We start from the raw sequence: 15,713 nt of genomic DNA on the forward strand, positions 1-15,713 counted from the left end.
TTGGTAGTAGAAGTGTGACTGCCAGAGAATCACAACAGGAAAGTTTCTGTAACACCCTGTACAGGACAATCCCAAGAATCACACCATGTGTCTGACAGAGCTGTCTAGGCTTGGTGCTGTGACCACATCTCTAGGGAGATGTTCCAGTGCCCAACCACCCTCTGGGTGAAGAACATTTTCTTAATATCTAACCTAAATCTCCCCTGACACAACTTCATGCCATTCCTTCATGTCCTGTTACTGGTCACCAGAGAGAAGAGATCAGTGCCTGGCTTGTTAAACCACATTGACAACAAACATTAATGGAAAAATGTTACTGGAACAGTCATGGTGCAAGAGCCAGGCTGGCCACTGATGCCTTTCAAACTCACTTTGGGTCTAATGCTGACTCTTTAAAGCACATGTCTTTTAACAGGGCATTATTAGCATCTTAAGACCATATCACTGGGTGTTGAGAAAAGGGTTATTCCCAGCTGAGAAATAGCTTCCTTGGGATCATGCAAAGTGTCTGTGTTGGAAGCAAAATTTGTATCAATGCAGCTGAGTCTTATAGCTTGATTGCAATACCACCTATTGCTCCTGCTCTTCTGGTGTGGACGCTTTATCTCATAAGGAGCAGAAGGCTGTCAGGAAGAGTTTGTCCTTTATGGTAGGTAAACTCTCAATTTGGGAAGTTCATGTCTAAAAGTTGACAGCTGGATTTTTTTTCCTTTTCTTTCAATTTTTAAAAATCTAACACAGGTAAGCTCTTTTCAGTAGTACTTTGTTCATGATTCTTGGGTGGGATAAGGAAAGAAACACGAAAGCTAAGAGTGACAGTAGGAAACACATGGTATGCCACTGTGCAATATTTGTGTCGGAATTTGTCATATGAAACAGTCTGTCCCAGAATGGTGGCATTGATCCTACATTATCATTCTGTTGTTTAAAAAATTCTTAACAGAGCACATGCCAGAAAGTTATTTATACTTACTGAAGTAGCTCTCTGAGTAGACACTGGAGTTTTGCAAGTGAAGTATTTCTGATTTTGGAATGGAAGACTTACTTAAAGGCACAACTTGAGCACTGCAAAGGAAGGAGAGAAATAAATATGCTCCTGCATTTCACAAACAGTTGCAATTAACTGATGGAAAGGACTCAAAGATGATAGCTGTGATTCAGATGGCATCTCCAAAGAACATAAATTAGTGTGTTGGCAGCTGAAATTGCTAAGCATTTGCAAGTATTTGAGATATGATGTGATTGACAATGATGTGATTTATTTAAGAAATCATTAGGGTTAGATTAAAATAAAAAAGTCAGTATCAAACAGTTCTGCTAGGAGGAGCGAGGTGAGATGAAAAGGATTCTCTTTGCTCAAACAAGAGGAAAATAGACATAGTTGGCCTCAATGTGGAATGCATGGCAGTAGCTCAAGCTAATGAAACTAGTCTGCTATAATCAAAGAAATTCAGGGTAGCCATCCAGCCTGCTCTTAGAAATTGAGGAAGGCATTATTGACCTTATGAAACAGTTCAGAAAGGAACTGAGTTCTGGACAATACTACATGCAGGAGATTAATGTATTTCACCATTAAATGATATACTGAATTTCATCATTATATCTGTTATTGCATTTGTACCTTGAAATAATGTGCATTTAATGAGTGAAGTGCTGAATGTGAACCCTACAGTAATGTCTGCATTTGATAGTATAGATCCTGATCAAAAAAGACATGCTAGAAAAGGAAAAGTGAGAATGAAAAGCAAATGGATGCTCTAATAGCTTTTCAACTTGATTCAGGTCTGCCACACACCTTCTGTGTGACCTTGAGCAAGTTACTCAAGGGCTAGACTTCCACAGAGCACTTTGGTATTTGCAAATGCACCCAAGTCACTGGCACAAGCTTGTGCAGTGTCTGCTATAGCTCATGGCCCAATATCCTGAGGAAATAAGCCAGTTCCTTTTAATATCTGCTGATTCTTATTCTGATAGAAGAATAAGATAATTTCATTAGTATTTAAAGAACATTGTTCCAGATCTAGAGAAGCTGTAAACAATTCAGTAATGTTTACTTGAGTCTTTAACATCTCCTTTGTTTCTGTCTGTCTGTGCAGAAGTAGTGATGATTCTCTTCCTCACAGCAGTGGGCTGGGAAGACTGGCTCAGGAGTGTGAGGTGCAGAGCTACTACAGTTAGTGGATGCATGTAAACAGGTTATTATGAGAAATGTGGAAGCAAGTCCATTATTAAATTTATACAGAGCTAACAGTGTAATCAAATTAGCCTTTGCACTTTCTCCTGTGCTCCACTTTCTGCATTAGAAAATCTCCATAAATGTCTGCAAAGCCATTTCATTTGTTCCCTTTAATGCTTTCCTCTGGCGTGATGCAAAGAAACACCTCGATACTTGCAAAGTAGCAAGTGGGCTGCAAGTAGTGCCAGCTGTGTCTGCTCCTCTTGGTGCTCACAAGTGTGTACTTCCATATCTGACCTGGATTATTTTGCTGATCAATCTAATCCACATTGGCATGTGAAGTGATACACAGCGTCCCCTCTGAGACAGGGAACATTCCTCTACCTGCATTGTTCTGCTAAAGCCTGGGATCTGGCTCTATGGGGGTCACTGTAAGGCAGTGAGAGGGAAGCAGTGACACGGCATTTGCAAAGGGGACAGTGTGCTGCCAGGCCATGTGCTTTTGGAAGCATTCTTATCAGGACTGAGGGCTTGGTGATGAAGTACTCTGAAAGAAAATGCCAGGCTGAAATGTCATGCTTTCTCCAAGCATTTTCTGACAAAAAAATATTCACATATTTTTCCCATGTATTTTCATGGGTTTTGATCTAATTTCAGCCTGTAAGTGAAGTGAGCAGATTTTCCTTAGTGCACAGTTGCCAATAGCTCCTAGGGGGTGGCAAAAGATAAATTGGTTCTGAGACCATACAAGTGACTGGGTTGTGAACTTGCATAGGCAATGCTTTATTTACCACTTGCTCATTTTTCTTCATGCAAATTACCAGTTCGCTGGTGAACATCATTCTCCGCACTGCAGTGAGAAGGTTTCAGCAGCCCGAGGGGCGGAATCACAGACATACCTCCTCTGGCCCACCTGCACTGGCTCTGTAACATTCCTGTCCCCACTGGCTCCTGGCACTGATTGGTCTGCTGTCCACTGGGGCTCTCACTATTGCTTTCTGTGGCCTGAAAAAGCTGCTGTGGTGTGTATTGAACACCAGCCATTTTGTGCTCAAATTGTAGTTGCAGTCATGGTACTAATCCAACCATATCTACTATGCAAAGCTGCTTAGCTGTCCTGGATTGCTTTTTCTTTTAATATGCATCTAGTTTTTGAACAGAAGATAATTCTTCTGTTTTCAAGGGCTTGTGGGAAAAAACAAAAAACAAATTACTAGATTTCATTAGGGTATTCCTTAAAGATGTCATCTTCTCTGACTCTCGAAAGAACTTTTCAAAGGAAAATGGAAATGCTTATATGCCTAACTAATTAAACAGTTTGCCACATTACAGTGGGTGTTGTATTCCATTATTGCAATGAAGACGTGGGCTTAGTGGGACTGTTTACACTTAAATTTAAAGTATGAAATTGAATCTTTTGTCAGACGAAGGCCCTGTTGAATATGGAGATGCAATATGGATTTTGCCCTTACACTTCAGTAAAGGATAATGATATAGGGAATAGATTTGGCTGGCAGTTTTTGGTTGCTGAAATAATCTGAAGGATAGACTCATTTATTTTTCAAGTGTATCCTGTTGATGATAGGATAAACAGCACACTGATGAAATGAATTGGCAATGCGGAATTAGAAGCCAGTCAGAACAGAGAAATTATATGAAGGGAACTACCTATACAGGAGAGAAATTAAACATGGGAAAATGAGCTTTTGCATATCTAAGTGAAATAATCAGAAATGCATTAACTCCAAAGATGTCTGGTTTAATAAATAGTTTAAAACACATGTAATAGCTGAGAGCAAATTAGATATGAAGTGGCAAGTTACACAGGGCAAAGCTGTCATTTCAGTTTCAGACACTATATTCAAAAACCTTTTAGGGACAGTTGCTTATTATGGCACTAGCATGATTACACTTCTGAGCAAAATGTTATAATGGAAATGTTGGGAAACCTGGAGGGACTTTGTAGTATAGCAGCATTACTAGCACTCTACAAGAATGACTCATGAGAAACAGATATAAAGGATGAAATATAGATCTTAACTGAGTGATGATTAAGAGGAAATGCTGTTTTCATAGGTGAAAAGACACAAATGTAAGGGACAGGAAAAAGTCAATGAGATGCAGAAAGAAATATTTGAAACTAAGACAAAATATAGGCTGGATATGGGGAGAAATGGCATGATTCTGATATGGTTTAGGTTCCTGAATAGTTTGCAAGGTGACTAACCCCTTGTGATTTCTACAGTGAATTTGCTCAAAGCAATAGAATATATACTCTTTGATGGGAAATAGGAAGGGATCCTATCAGATTGTCCATCTTCTCTCTGATTACCCATCAAGGCTACATAAGATGCTGCAGCACCCTGCTAGAATTTCTGTCCTCTACTTAAGAACCTGCTGGGTGCACTGATGAGGCAAAATCCCAGGGGGGAGTTGCCTGCTGCAGATTACTAATAAGATTGGTGGCAAAACCAGGAGGAGAATTTTAGAAGATTGAGACCTCAGCAGATAGGATTCATTATAAGGTGCATAAAATTGCAATATCCCGCATTTGGGAACAAGGTAATACCCCCTTTATAAGGCAGCATTTCCTTCTTTATCAGTACTAAATGATGTCCAGTGAGATGAGGTGGGATACTCTTGCTGTGGGAAGCAAAAGAAATGTTGTGGACCAGGAGCTTGCTTCCTGTAGGAAAAAAAAGAGGCAGCTAGAATGAAACCTAGAGCACGGTGGCTATTCTTCATTATCTTATGAATCATACAGATCATCTCAGTGTTTCCTAGAAAGTTAAGATGTCATTAACATATCATCTGAAATGCCTCTAAATTACAATTCTGGCAGTCCAAACAGCAGTTAGTGATTGTCAAACAGCATTGAAAATTGGGAGCACACAGCAATTTGACGAGATTCTGTTTACCATTTTACTTGTTCTTTGCCATCTGACCCTTTTTACTATGCTAGCAAGGTGCTCTTTCTGATTTCCTGCATTGCCCCGATTTCTGGATGGCAAAATTTACCATTGCTTTTACAAGTGGCAAATCCCTAAAAATTACTATACCCCATAGCCCTGCTCCCCTCCTTAATCTGATGCAGGGCTGTGGTCAGACATTCTCAGCCGTGATTTATTCCAGCTGAGGATCCAGTCATGTGCCATTCAAAGGGGCGGTGTGATAGCAAACCTCCTTTTGAACTTCGGACTAGGAGGGTACTCAAAAAGTGAAGATCTGAGGCAGTGCTGTGAAGAGATGCATGCCACATTTTACACCCGGCTGGTGACTCTACTGTAAAGTAGCAGTCCTCACCTTGTCCTCCTGGTGGCAGTAAAAATGTTGACTAGCTTGAGATAGAAAATCCTCTTGCAACAAGAGCCAACGCTTATGAAAATAATATCCGTGAACAGCTTAGGACAATGTTTATGGAAGTAGCAGAGGTGTATATATGGTGTAAAGACCCAGAGAAACACACTTGCCAGCTAATAAGGAATAAAATATGAGTAATGTCAGTGTAGAGAGCTGAAGTTCCCCAGTTGAAAACTACTTGTCCTCTGAAAACTGGCAATACTGGGGATCGTGTATTTTAATCGCCACTTGCTTGAGACCCTAGTCGTCAACATTGCACCTTGGAGACCGAGCCTTTTGCAGGTACTCACGCTTTGGTTAACCTTTTTATAATATAAATCAACAGGGGTGAAATGGAGGGGCAGCACGAGGTGAGCAGGGCTCTGGTTAACCTTGACTTGCTGCTTATGCACCTGCAAGGCTGAGTTTGGTCCCTTATTGGTTCATCTGGAAGAAGTTTCCTCAAGCGATATGGGTCCAACAAATACGAGTGAATAAACCTCCCAGAATTAATTTCTTTTGGGGATTTTTTGTTTTATTTTTTTTTTAGGGAGATGGCTTGTGGGAGTCCAGAGTAGTCCTCTGGCCTCCTTGGGGGTCTCAAAACCCCCCTGGAGAGGGTCTCAAAGACCCCTGAGTGAGACCCTGGTGTCTCGGGCGCTGAATTCAAACCCCTGGGGGAAATTACCAACACAGAGGGAATGGAAACAAGCCACCAAAATTAGTAAAGTGTAAATTAGATTGTTAGAACGTAGATAAATAGACTTTTGGGAATGTTTGTGATAAGGGACACATGGCCAAGATGGAGAATTTGGGGATGTGGATTCCTCTTCCTCCTTCTTCTCTGTGTCATCCATGCTGGGTGACATGCTGGCACTTTTAGATTGGATGGGGTCAGAGCTGGACCGTTTAACAAGACTGTATTGTATTGGAAAATTGTTATAAACATTTAGCACGTAATTTAGACTATATAAGATAAGCCCTGCCTTCACCAGGCAGATTCCATCCTGGATGCCCGGCTGAGCAGACCGCTGTTAGCCAGGCAAAGAGTTCCTGAGACAAGAAACAATAAACAATCCTTGAAGCCTCTGAAAACTGTCTCCTGCAATCTCTCATCGGCGGCTTCGGGAAAAACCAGGATTTAAACCACTGCATGTCCTCCTGAGGTGATCTTGGGTCTAAGGAGAAACCTCGGGCAGTGACAATAGGTGATAACGAGGGTTCTACAAGTGTGATTCTTGGGAATGGTCCTGTGAAGGGCTAGCAGTTGGACTTGATTATCCTTTCGGGTCTCTTCCAGTTCAGTATAATCTGTGATTCTCTAAGACTAGCTGTGCTGGATTCAAAGCCGTACTCTGGCGGTGGCTTGGGATAAAAAACACCTGAATCTCATCTTTCTAGTGGCTCCATTATGGAGATTGTGGCATTTTTGCTTACGCAGCCAGGGGTGAGCCTTCCTCTCAGGCTTGCCAGCCTTGTGAGATCGCTGCTTCCTCGGCTCTGGGCTGGGGCGTGCGTGAGTAGGTTTTGGCATCGTGACCCGCGGCTGCTGCGGGGAGAACTGGTGTTCCCGTATTCCCTGGGCGGGCTCGAGCGGCGCCTCGCAGGGACATCGCTGCCCCCGCTCCCTCGCACGGGCTGCGAGGGGTTTCCCCCAGGGCGGACACTCGCGGCGCGCTGCCCCCGGCTCCCCGGGCTCCGGGAGGCGCGGGGAACGCCGCTCCTCGCACGCGGTGGCGACGGCGGTGGGTCCGCCCCGTCGGGGGCGTCTCCGCGGCGGCGCGGGGCCTCCTCCCCATCCCCGCCCCCTGCTTCCCAGTCGCGTTGACGGCTGGACGGGAGCGGAGGGAAGCCGGTCTGTCCGCGCTGCTAGCCCGCCCCGTCCCGTCCTGAGCCGACCCGGGCGGGCAGCGCGGGGGGTGAGCCGCCACCCCATGCGCTGAGCGGCGGCGGGATGGGGCCGCGGGGCACCGGCGGCTGGGCCGGCCGCACCGGGGCGCCGGCTCCCGGTCGGACGTGCCTCCTGCCGCTGCTGCTGTGCGCCGCGCTCCGGAGCCTGCGGGCCAGCCCCGGCAGCGAGGGTGAGCGGGGACGGGGCGGCCGGGACGTCGGGGCAGCGCCCACCCGGGAGAGTGGCTGCCCGGCGGTGCGCGGCTTCAGACTCGGCGGATTCAATTTTGGGACGTTCTGGGGGAAGTGGAGACGGGCTCCGCCCGCGGGAAGGCGAATGCCTCGGCGGGGATGCGGGTGGCACTGCTGTGGGGCAGGGGGCTCCCGGCGCAGGGAGGCGGCGGTGAGCGCGGGCAGGCTGGCACGGGTGGGTGTGCGCGGATGCCTCGGCTCGGGGTTTGGCAGCGGGTGTTCCCTCTCTGCGGGGATGGATGTGCGCGGGGTGCTGCCTGCCCGCGGTGTGCCCGGGAGCCGCGCAGGTGCCTGGGTGGGGAGTTGGCACGGGGCAGGGGCTCTGGCGGGCCGGCCGGCACTCGGCGGGCAGGGGAGGCTCCCGGGGGGAGCCCTGCGAGCGCCGGCCGCAGTGCGCTTACTTCGTGGCTTAACACAGGCGAATAAAAAGGAGAGGAAGCCGCGGCGATGGCGGTGTGTAACCCGCAGCGGAGCGCGGCCGCTGGGGACGGATTTTTTTATACCTTTGATCTCAGTGAGGCCAATGGCCAAAAACGCTTCCAGGCTTCTTGTGTAGCAGGATGCTTCCATTCTTTGAAATTAGGTTGGCATTTTTTCTCATTGCGTGGAGTCTAATATTTTTGGATCCGTGGGCAGGCTATAATGTGAAAGCAATGGGTGGAGAAGTTCAGCATCTGCAGGGATTGCCAGCGGCTCGAAGCAGGCTGGCGTCGTGATGCACCATAATTATTTGTGAAACTCGTGTAGAAGAGGGAGGAGGTGTGCAGGGGTTGGTATAGGAAAACCGTACCAGAATTTCAAAGATGTGGCCTGAGGTAACCAGCTAGCTTTAATTTATTTTCAAGAGCGAGATAAATGTGAATTGCAGTTTTCTTAAAAAAAAAAAAGTACAGAGGAAGGGGGAAATACTGATATCAAATGTTCAGGAAGTGCATTGGTTTGGGAATGATTTGAAATGTGAATTTGTGAATTGGTTTGAAATGGTTTGGCTTTGCCTCGGTTAGATAACGGTGGGCCCAATCCTTCTGTCCCCGTGCAGTTTCAGATGATTTCACCCATGGGAGCAATGCTGAGATGGCGTGGCTGATTTAGAAGGGCTTTCCCGGTTACTCACTTTCCTTTTAGGAAGGATGCCGTCCTGTGTGTGAGCCAGTCTGCCATGACACCATGCTGAGAGACCAACAGATGCTGCAAGCCCCGTCTCAGTCATCCTTGCCAGTTCTCAGAAAAGCTGGATATTACTGACTGAGTCAATGGGACCTTTTGCCAAGCACTGAGGTGAACAGGCACTCTGCTTGAGCAGGCAGCTGCAGACTTAACGATAGGAAACTACTGGAAAGGATTAATGAAGCTACCTAGCAAATGGCTTTAGTGGCATCTTTACAGAGAGGTTGCAGGGGAATATTACAGTAATGATGAGCTGTGTGAGCACTTGTTTCACGGTGTCTCTGCTGCTACTTTTTTGACTGCTGCTCTCTAATTTCCATCTCTTCTGTAAATGCAAAGCTAAAAAGCTGCTGTTAGGAGGGGTCTGACTGTGGACCTGAACTGTATTCAGTAAGTGTTGTCCTTCACTGCGAGATTTATTTATAAACAAGCATTATTTGACAAGTGCTTCTCGCAGCGTGTCTCCTTTGCCAATTGCTATGGAACAGCTCCGTGCATGGGAATGGCTCACCCTGCAGTATGTGGAGCCCAGTGCATGAGAAACCTCGGGTGCTGAGAAACCTACCTGGCTGCATGTGAGCCACCAGTTTGGGTTTAAAAAGTTCATTTGGCTGCTTCTGGGCAGATGAGAAAGCTTCTCCCCTGGGGTTAGTTCTTCGGCTGGTTAGGAAGTTTACTTTTGCTGAAATGGAGGTTGCCATCCTAGACCAGTGCATAATGTTTTCAAAAGTTGGTGGTATTGGGTTTTCTGAGTTTATTTTTTATTTATTATCGCTCATCCTACTCAGCGTGGTTAAACAACTAGCCAATACCCTGTGCTGTGTACTCATGGAGCATGTAAGTAGTTGCATAGATGATGGCATTCTCAGAATAATTTTTTTCTTTACACCTGCATCATATTTTTTTGTTTCTCTAAATCTTACTGTAACCCACAATGACTTCATGGAATAAAATACATGCAGTTAACAATTCACAGTACATGATGTTCTATTTTACCCTCTTGTGGAGGGAACTCAGGGGAAAATGCTTTAAAAATCTAGGTTATGATTCAGAGGGGCGAAAAAGTAAATTCATTATTTTTGTTTCTTATCATGGAAGTAAGTTTTTGCATGAGGCAGCTGAGTTTCAGAAGCTCCTGACATTTTTATGGAGAAGTATTGAATGCCCAGTCTCTATCACAGATCTGGTCATAGATACCTTCATAGATATCTCCAAAAATGGATTGAAGAATATACATTGGGGAAAAATTAATTAATTTTTCTCCAGCCTTTCCTGTAATAGCAAAATAAAACAAATTTTTTACTTTAATCATCTTTCCTCAGCTTATATGTTAAAAGTAAAACATGTAGTGAAAGATGAAGGCTCAATACTACTTCATGCTTTTTCAAGTGTTGTTTTGCCATCATTTTTAACTCTTTAGCAGAGTTCATTGTTAAAACCAGATACTTGCTGTTTGCTTTGAGTAATGGTAAAAATTAGTCCTGATGAAAATATTCCAAAGAGTACCCTAAAAGTATTGCACAATTTTGTGAAGTGCTGGTATTCCAGAAGTGGATTATTGCTTTAAAATGTATTCCCTAGGATAACAAGGTTTGAGAGGCAGCCCTGCAATATGCAGCTGGGCTTCCTGCAGTGCCTTTGGTTTTAAATGCATGTGTTTTAAATCCTTCTGTTGTAAGTATTAAGGTTTGGGAAGTGGCTTCTATAAATTATTTACGGGAAACACAGTGAATGATGGACTTGGTTGAAAACTCCTCCCTTCACCCTAAACTTTATGATTTGTTACACATCCCCTCTCGATTTGAAGAGGTTTGCAGATCACATTTGGTCGTCACTTAGATGACCTTAAAAAGTGTCATGTGGGAAAATTATTAAAATCATGGAATGCCTTATATCTGATCACTTGTAACAAAGTAATTCCACAAGATATTTGCATAATTGTAATTAAATACAAAGTATATTTCATTTTAGGGCTTTTCAGCAGAAGTGCTGATGAGGCAGTGCTTAACAATGAAGTGTACTGTTAAGCAAATCAAAAGAAATGCAGTCTGAAAGAATGACATTGATTTACGTAGACATAGGTGAGAAAGACAGAATGGATCTTTAGAGTGTGTTGTATTTGTTTTAAGACTAGAAAGATATTATTGTTTTTTATTAACTCCTGCTTTGTTTCTTTCCCTCTTAATTCTTTTGGGGTTTTTTGAAGCTTGCTTTATATCAATGTATCATTTTTTATTTTAATGAATTAATAAATAAAGGAGTACAATTAAAGGGGTGGGTCTGATGCTGGCAAAAATTAAAGGAAGGTTGTAATTTGCAAATTATTCATGCCAGAGCCTGAAATGAGCCTACCTGTTCTCAGTGTGTTGACTTGTGTGTGTATGTGATGTCTCATAGTGGTATATAATTTCTGTGTCAGGGCACACTGGATAAATGCATATTTAGCTATAATATCACAATGTTTATCTTTAATTAGTAAATTAAGTCTTTTCCAGGAAGTTTTTTTGGTTTTTTTTTTTTTTTTTTTTTTTTTTTTTTTTTTTTTTTTTTTTTTTTGTGTAGCAAAAGCAGGTGATAAAACAGTCTTAATTTTCATATCAATGTATTTAAATTAGTCTAATGCTTCAGATAAAACTACACACTATCGGAACATTCTACTTATTAGGTTGCGCTTAGTGGCTTGGCTTAGTATGTCATGCATTCCCACAACTATAGCATTTTGGGTAGTTCTGTAGGTGGTGGGTGCTGCTAGCATGCATCTGTTTTGTGTATGCAAAACAGGTAAGTCTGGACACATTTCATTGTGCTCGCAGTGCCTTAAGGAGGCTTTAAGGCACTCCTAAATACCAGTTCTGTATTTGGGAATGGTTCCCTGTGTGCTTTCCATGAGAGTAGAGCATAGCCTTAGTGCCATGTGTTTATTTTACTCACTGGAGTAGTCCCATTAACTTTTAAATTTACTGCAGTGGAATTACTGGTATGAAGAAGGACAGCTCATGTCTAATGGTCTTTTTGGGACCTGTCTGATGTGTGATTTATGGCTTTTCAAGAGGTTTAGAATGACTCAGTCATGGCTTTAAAATGGAACTACTATCCTTTTGACAGCAAAACAACATTTGAAACTCAGCACTTTTAAGTATATGACTAAAAGCATGGTTATCTAATGATGTGTTAAAAAAAAAAGGAAATAAACAATAGCAAAGATTGACTCCAAGATAGTGCCTGTTTCCTTTCAAAGCTTATCTTAAAAATTGTGATAAATTGTAGAAAACAGGCAAACTGTCTCAAACAGTAACTGACTGCTTAAAATGTGGTAAATGTTGGTGCTATAATTTGATGTATAAAGCAGCTATTTGCACAACAATAATGCAGAGGGGTTAACTGGCAGTTACCATGGAAGGAAAAGAAGTTAGTGGGCTTATGTGACAGGTTCTTCCCCTTCCACTGTTAACTCCCCTCACCATTGCCTCACTTTTTAGCTCCAGTATACAGTCCAGTTCCATGTCTGCTGTTATCTTTCTGCTAAATAAGGAAACAAAATCTTGCCCACGGTGAAATGTTTATTCTTTGCACTAAAAAAATACAAAGCTTTTTGCAGCAGGTTTGAGGGGGTGCACGGGTGGTGAGGTAAGAACAGGATTTCATAAAATCTGGCAGAATTGAAAAGGTGGGACAGCTTATGACATGGTACCCTGCACTCTGTTCTTGCTGGTCTTATGCTTTATTGTTCCAAGGATTTCCATGCTGCTTTTACAGGCATCCTGGTGTCCAGCATGTGCTGAGCAAACTCAGAGCCCTTGACCTGGTAAAGTCCAGCTGAATTAGCTCATCTTAATTATGGTGTTAAACCCTGTTGGCTTCAGGGTCTTGAGGAGACATGGGTCTGTTAGATGCCCTAGTCTTTCTGACTTGGAGCTACATTTCTAGTGGTCCATTCCTGTAAGTATGAAAGTATGCATATAGAGATGAGCTTTAAACATTGCTCAGGGATGTCACGGAAATTAAGCCCTGCCCCAAAATAAAAAGAAAACAAACTTTTAAAAATTATATTCTCACTTCCTCTATAAGAATAAATTGAAATCTGTATATGGAATAACAGTAAAATGAGAGAAACCCCAAACACACACAGATTGATCACGTTACAGAAGCACTGAATTTCTTAATTGCTTGCTTCTATGGAGGAAAGAGTATTCACTCAGCTCTTCAGCAGATACTCAACCTACTGCTGTCTATTAAAAAGGGTTTTAAAAAGAATGTTTGTTTTTATAGTAAAACATGTAAACACAGACTTGAAATCTCTCACAAGTACACCTTTCTCAGTTACTGTAAGTGCTGCTGAGAGATGAGGCCTCATTTCAACCAGCATGGACTTAAACTAGGTATTTTTCTTTACTCAGAGATTTTTGCAGAAATACCCTGTTAATTATTGCATTGGAATGAACCTTTTTTTTTAAACTTTCTCTTCAATAAACTTTTTTTTTTTATTTTTTTTATTTGGTTTGCTTTGATCTCAGCTAGAAAAATTGCTGTTTACATAGAAAGTTTTTAGAGAATTCTTTTTTTCCTTTGAAAACATATTTTATGCTTAAGATGAGCCTGTTTTTTTCTTAAGATCTGCCTGTGCACAGGCAGAATGGAGAGCTGGATTGTGCTTTGTGTTCACATTGTGCCTGTCCCTCACTCTGCTCTGTGATTAGCTGGACGTTGAGGTGACAGGTGAAAGCATTTATTCCTTTCACAGCCAACTGTATTGGCAAACCTGAGCACTGGCCTTCAGTAGCTTAGTTCTCTCTAGGGATTTGTTACCATTTAAGTTATCTCTTTGACCTCTTACAGTCTCAGTTTTGGTATTTGCTATGGCTTTGGTCAGTGTGTTATCTGGACCTCTCAGAAAGTTTAATGTGGTTATCCTCTTGGAGGTGGAAAGCAATTATCACTGTCTCCTGCAAGGAAGCTGATCCAGAGTGGACAGTCAGGAGGCTTTAGGGTCTTGAGGAGACATGGGTCTGTTAGATGCCCCAGTCTTTCTGGCTTAGAGCTACATTTCTAGTGCTCCATTCCTGTAAGTGTGAAAGTATGCATATAGTGATGAGCTTTCAACATTGCTCAGGGATGTCACGGAAATTAAGCTCTGCCCCAAAATAAAAAGAAAGCAAACTTTTTAAAATTATTTCTCATTTCCTCTTCAGGAATAATTGCTGCTGGGTGTGGTAGGTGATGGGTGGGTGGCTGTTTTCAGAGATGCATCGCATTTTGCCTGCTGTGGACAAGGGTGTTGGGAGCTGCAGGCTGCCCTGGACTGTGTGTATGAGCACAGGCTTCCTGCTTCTGCCTTGCAGAGAGGGCTGAAAATGCTTTGGGCCAGAGTAATTGCCCTGGGAACATTCAGTGCATGGTATTTCACCAGGGGTGGTGTTGGTGGGAAAACATGCTCCATATCTCTCCCTCATCCCTGGTATTTGAGTTGTGCAGCAGGTATGTTAGGAGTACTTTGACCAAGTAGAGCTGCTCAGGTGACCACTGCCTGGAAGGATAAGTGATGGCTCCTGGAGAAGGTGATAGGGCATATATTATGACAGCAGATCTGGGAATACCCCTGTAAGCTGATCTGGCATCCCTGAGGATGAAGGGGATTCCTGCCCCTTGTCTTCCTGCTGGCAAGCTCCCGAGCATTGTGCATTGGGGATGTGCATGGAGAACAAACAGTACCTTCAGAAGCTGAGGTTTAGCTGGCTGTGTAGCAGGTATTGAACCTGTAGGAGAAAGGATAAAACCCTGGGCTTGCAGGCTTTAATGTAATTTTGGTGCAGGGGGCAGTATTGAAGTGTTTTGCCAAGGAACTACTGGGTTCTCTAACCTGAATCACTTAGATCAGAACAGCCAGTCTGAACTTTGTAATCCCCAGAGGGGATAGAGGAACACCAAGAAAAAATCAATTATTCAGCATCAGTAATGAGCATTTCTTGATGCTTCTGAGTGGACTTGTATCACTTCTTAAACTGTTTTGCATGTCCCAAAACAGTGAAACTACTTGGGAATTTTATCTGCATGCTTACTTTTGTAAGATAATTTCTAAACAAAACCCTAGCCATTTTGGCTTATCCATCTTTGCTTTACTAATACTCAAGAGCAGTTTCTTACTTCTGTCTTGATAATATGCTCTTCCCCCTAGCAACCTCCACCCTCTTCCCTCAGCAGAAATAGAAGGGATAAACTGTCAACCTCCCTGCATAGCCAATAGACCGTTTTAAACTTTTTTTTTCCTCCCAAATGCTTATTAAGCATTATGTCAGTTCTTTTTATTTTCTACTTGAATGAATTCAGTGGCAGCAGAGTAGTCATTATTGTCAACAGGAAGGCTTTATTGGTGTTGGATAGTGAGGTCTTGCAAGTCCACTGGTGGTGAAAGCTGAGAGCCTTGCCAGGTCTGGATGTATCTGTGCCAAATTTCTTCAATTTCTTCAATATGCATAACAGAATTTGATATCCATGTCTTTTAGGACACCTTTTAGGAGCAGAGACTGTAGAGACCATATTGCTTTTAGTTGTTAACTTAGGGAAGAAGGTGAGATTTCGTCTCAGCCCTGCTAGCAGGTGGTTTGATTACACTGAGAAATTGTTGGGCTGATAACATTGGGCTGGATTGTGTATGAGTTTTAAGCAGGGTCTTGAGGAAGCTGCCTCCTTCAATGGCTTGCAGATGCCTTGACAGTAGTTGGAGGCCCTGATCTGCAGGACAGTGCTGGTATTTTGTTTCTCCATGCAGGCTGGTTGTCAGGTTGCAGGTGCTGGTTGCATGTTGCATTCAGTGGAAGCTTCTTTTTCTTTCTTGGGGGTAAAGTGATACTTGCCCAGATGGTTACCCAAAAAAGTGATGCTGCAGCCAGCT

General features: G+C 43.2%; 1 protein-coding gene across 7 annotated transcripts in view; it reads left to right on the plus strand.

Moving 5' to 3' along the window:
• The first annotated feature begins 7,351 nt into the window (after positions 1 to 7,351).
• EPHA5 (EPH receptor A5) overlaps positions 7,352 to 15,713 on the plus strand; it is a 192,626-nt gene continuing 184,264 nt past the window's right edge. For all 7 annotated transcript variants that reach the window (XM_056490112.1, XM_056490113.1, XM_056490114.1 and 4 more), the window contains exon 1: positions 7,352 to 7,596. In XM_056490112.1, the coding sequence (XP_056346087.1) occupies positions 7,470 to 7,596 (127 nt within the window). In that variant the 5' untranslated portion in view covers positions 7,352 to 7,469. The remainder of the gene's footprint in view (positions 7,597 to 15,713) is intronic.

This window comes from Oenanthe melanoleuca, chromosome 4 (assembly GCF_029582105.1).
Source record: "Oenanthe melanoleuca isolate GR-GAL-2019-014 chromosome 4, OMel1.0, whole genome shotgun sequence".
In the NCBI taxonomy this organism is placed as follows: Eukaryota; Metazoa; Chordata; class Aves; order Passeriformes; family Muscicapidae; genus Oenanthe; species Oenanthe melanoleuca.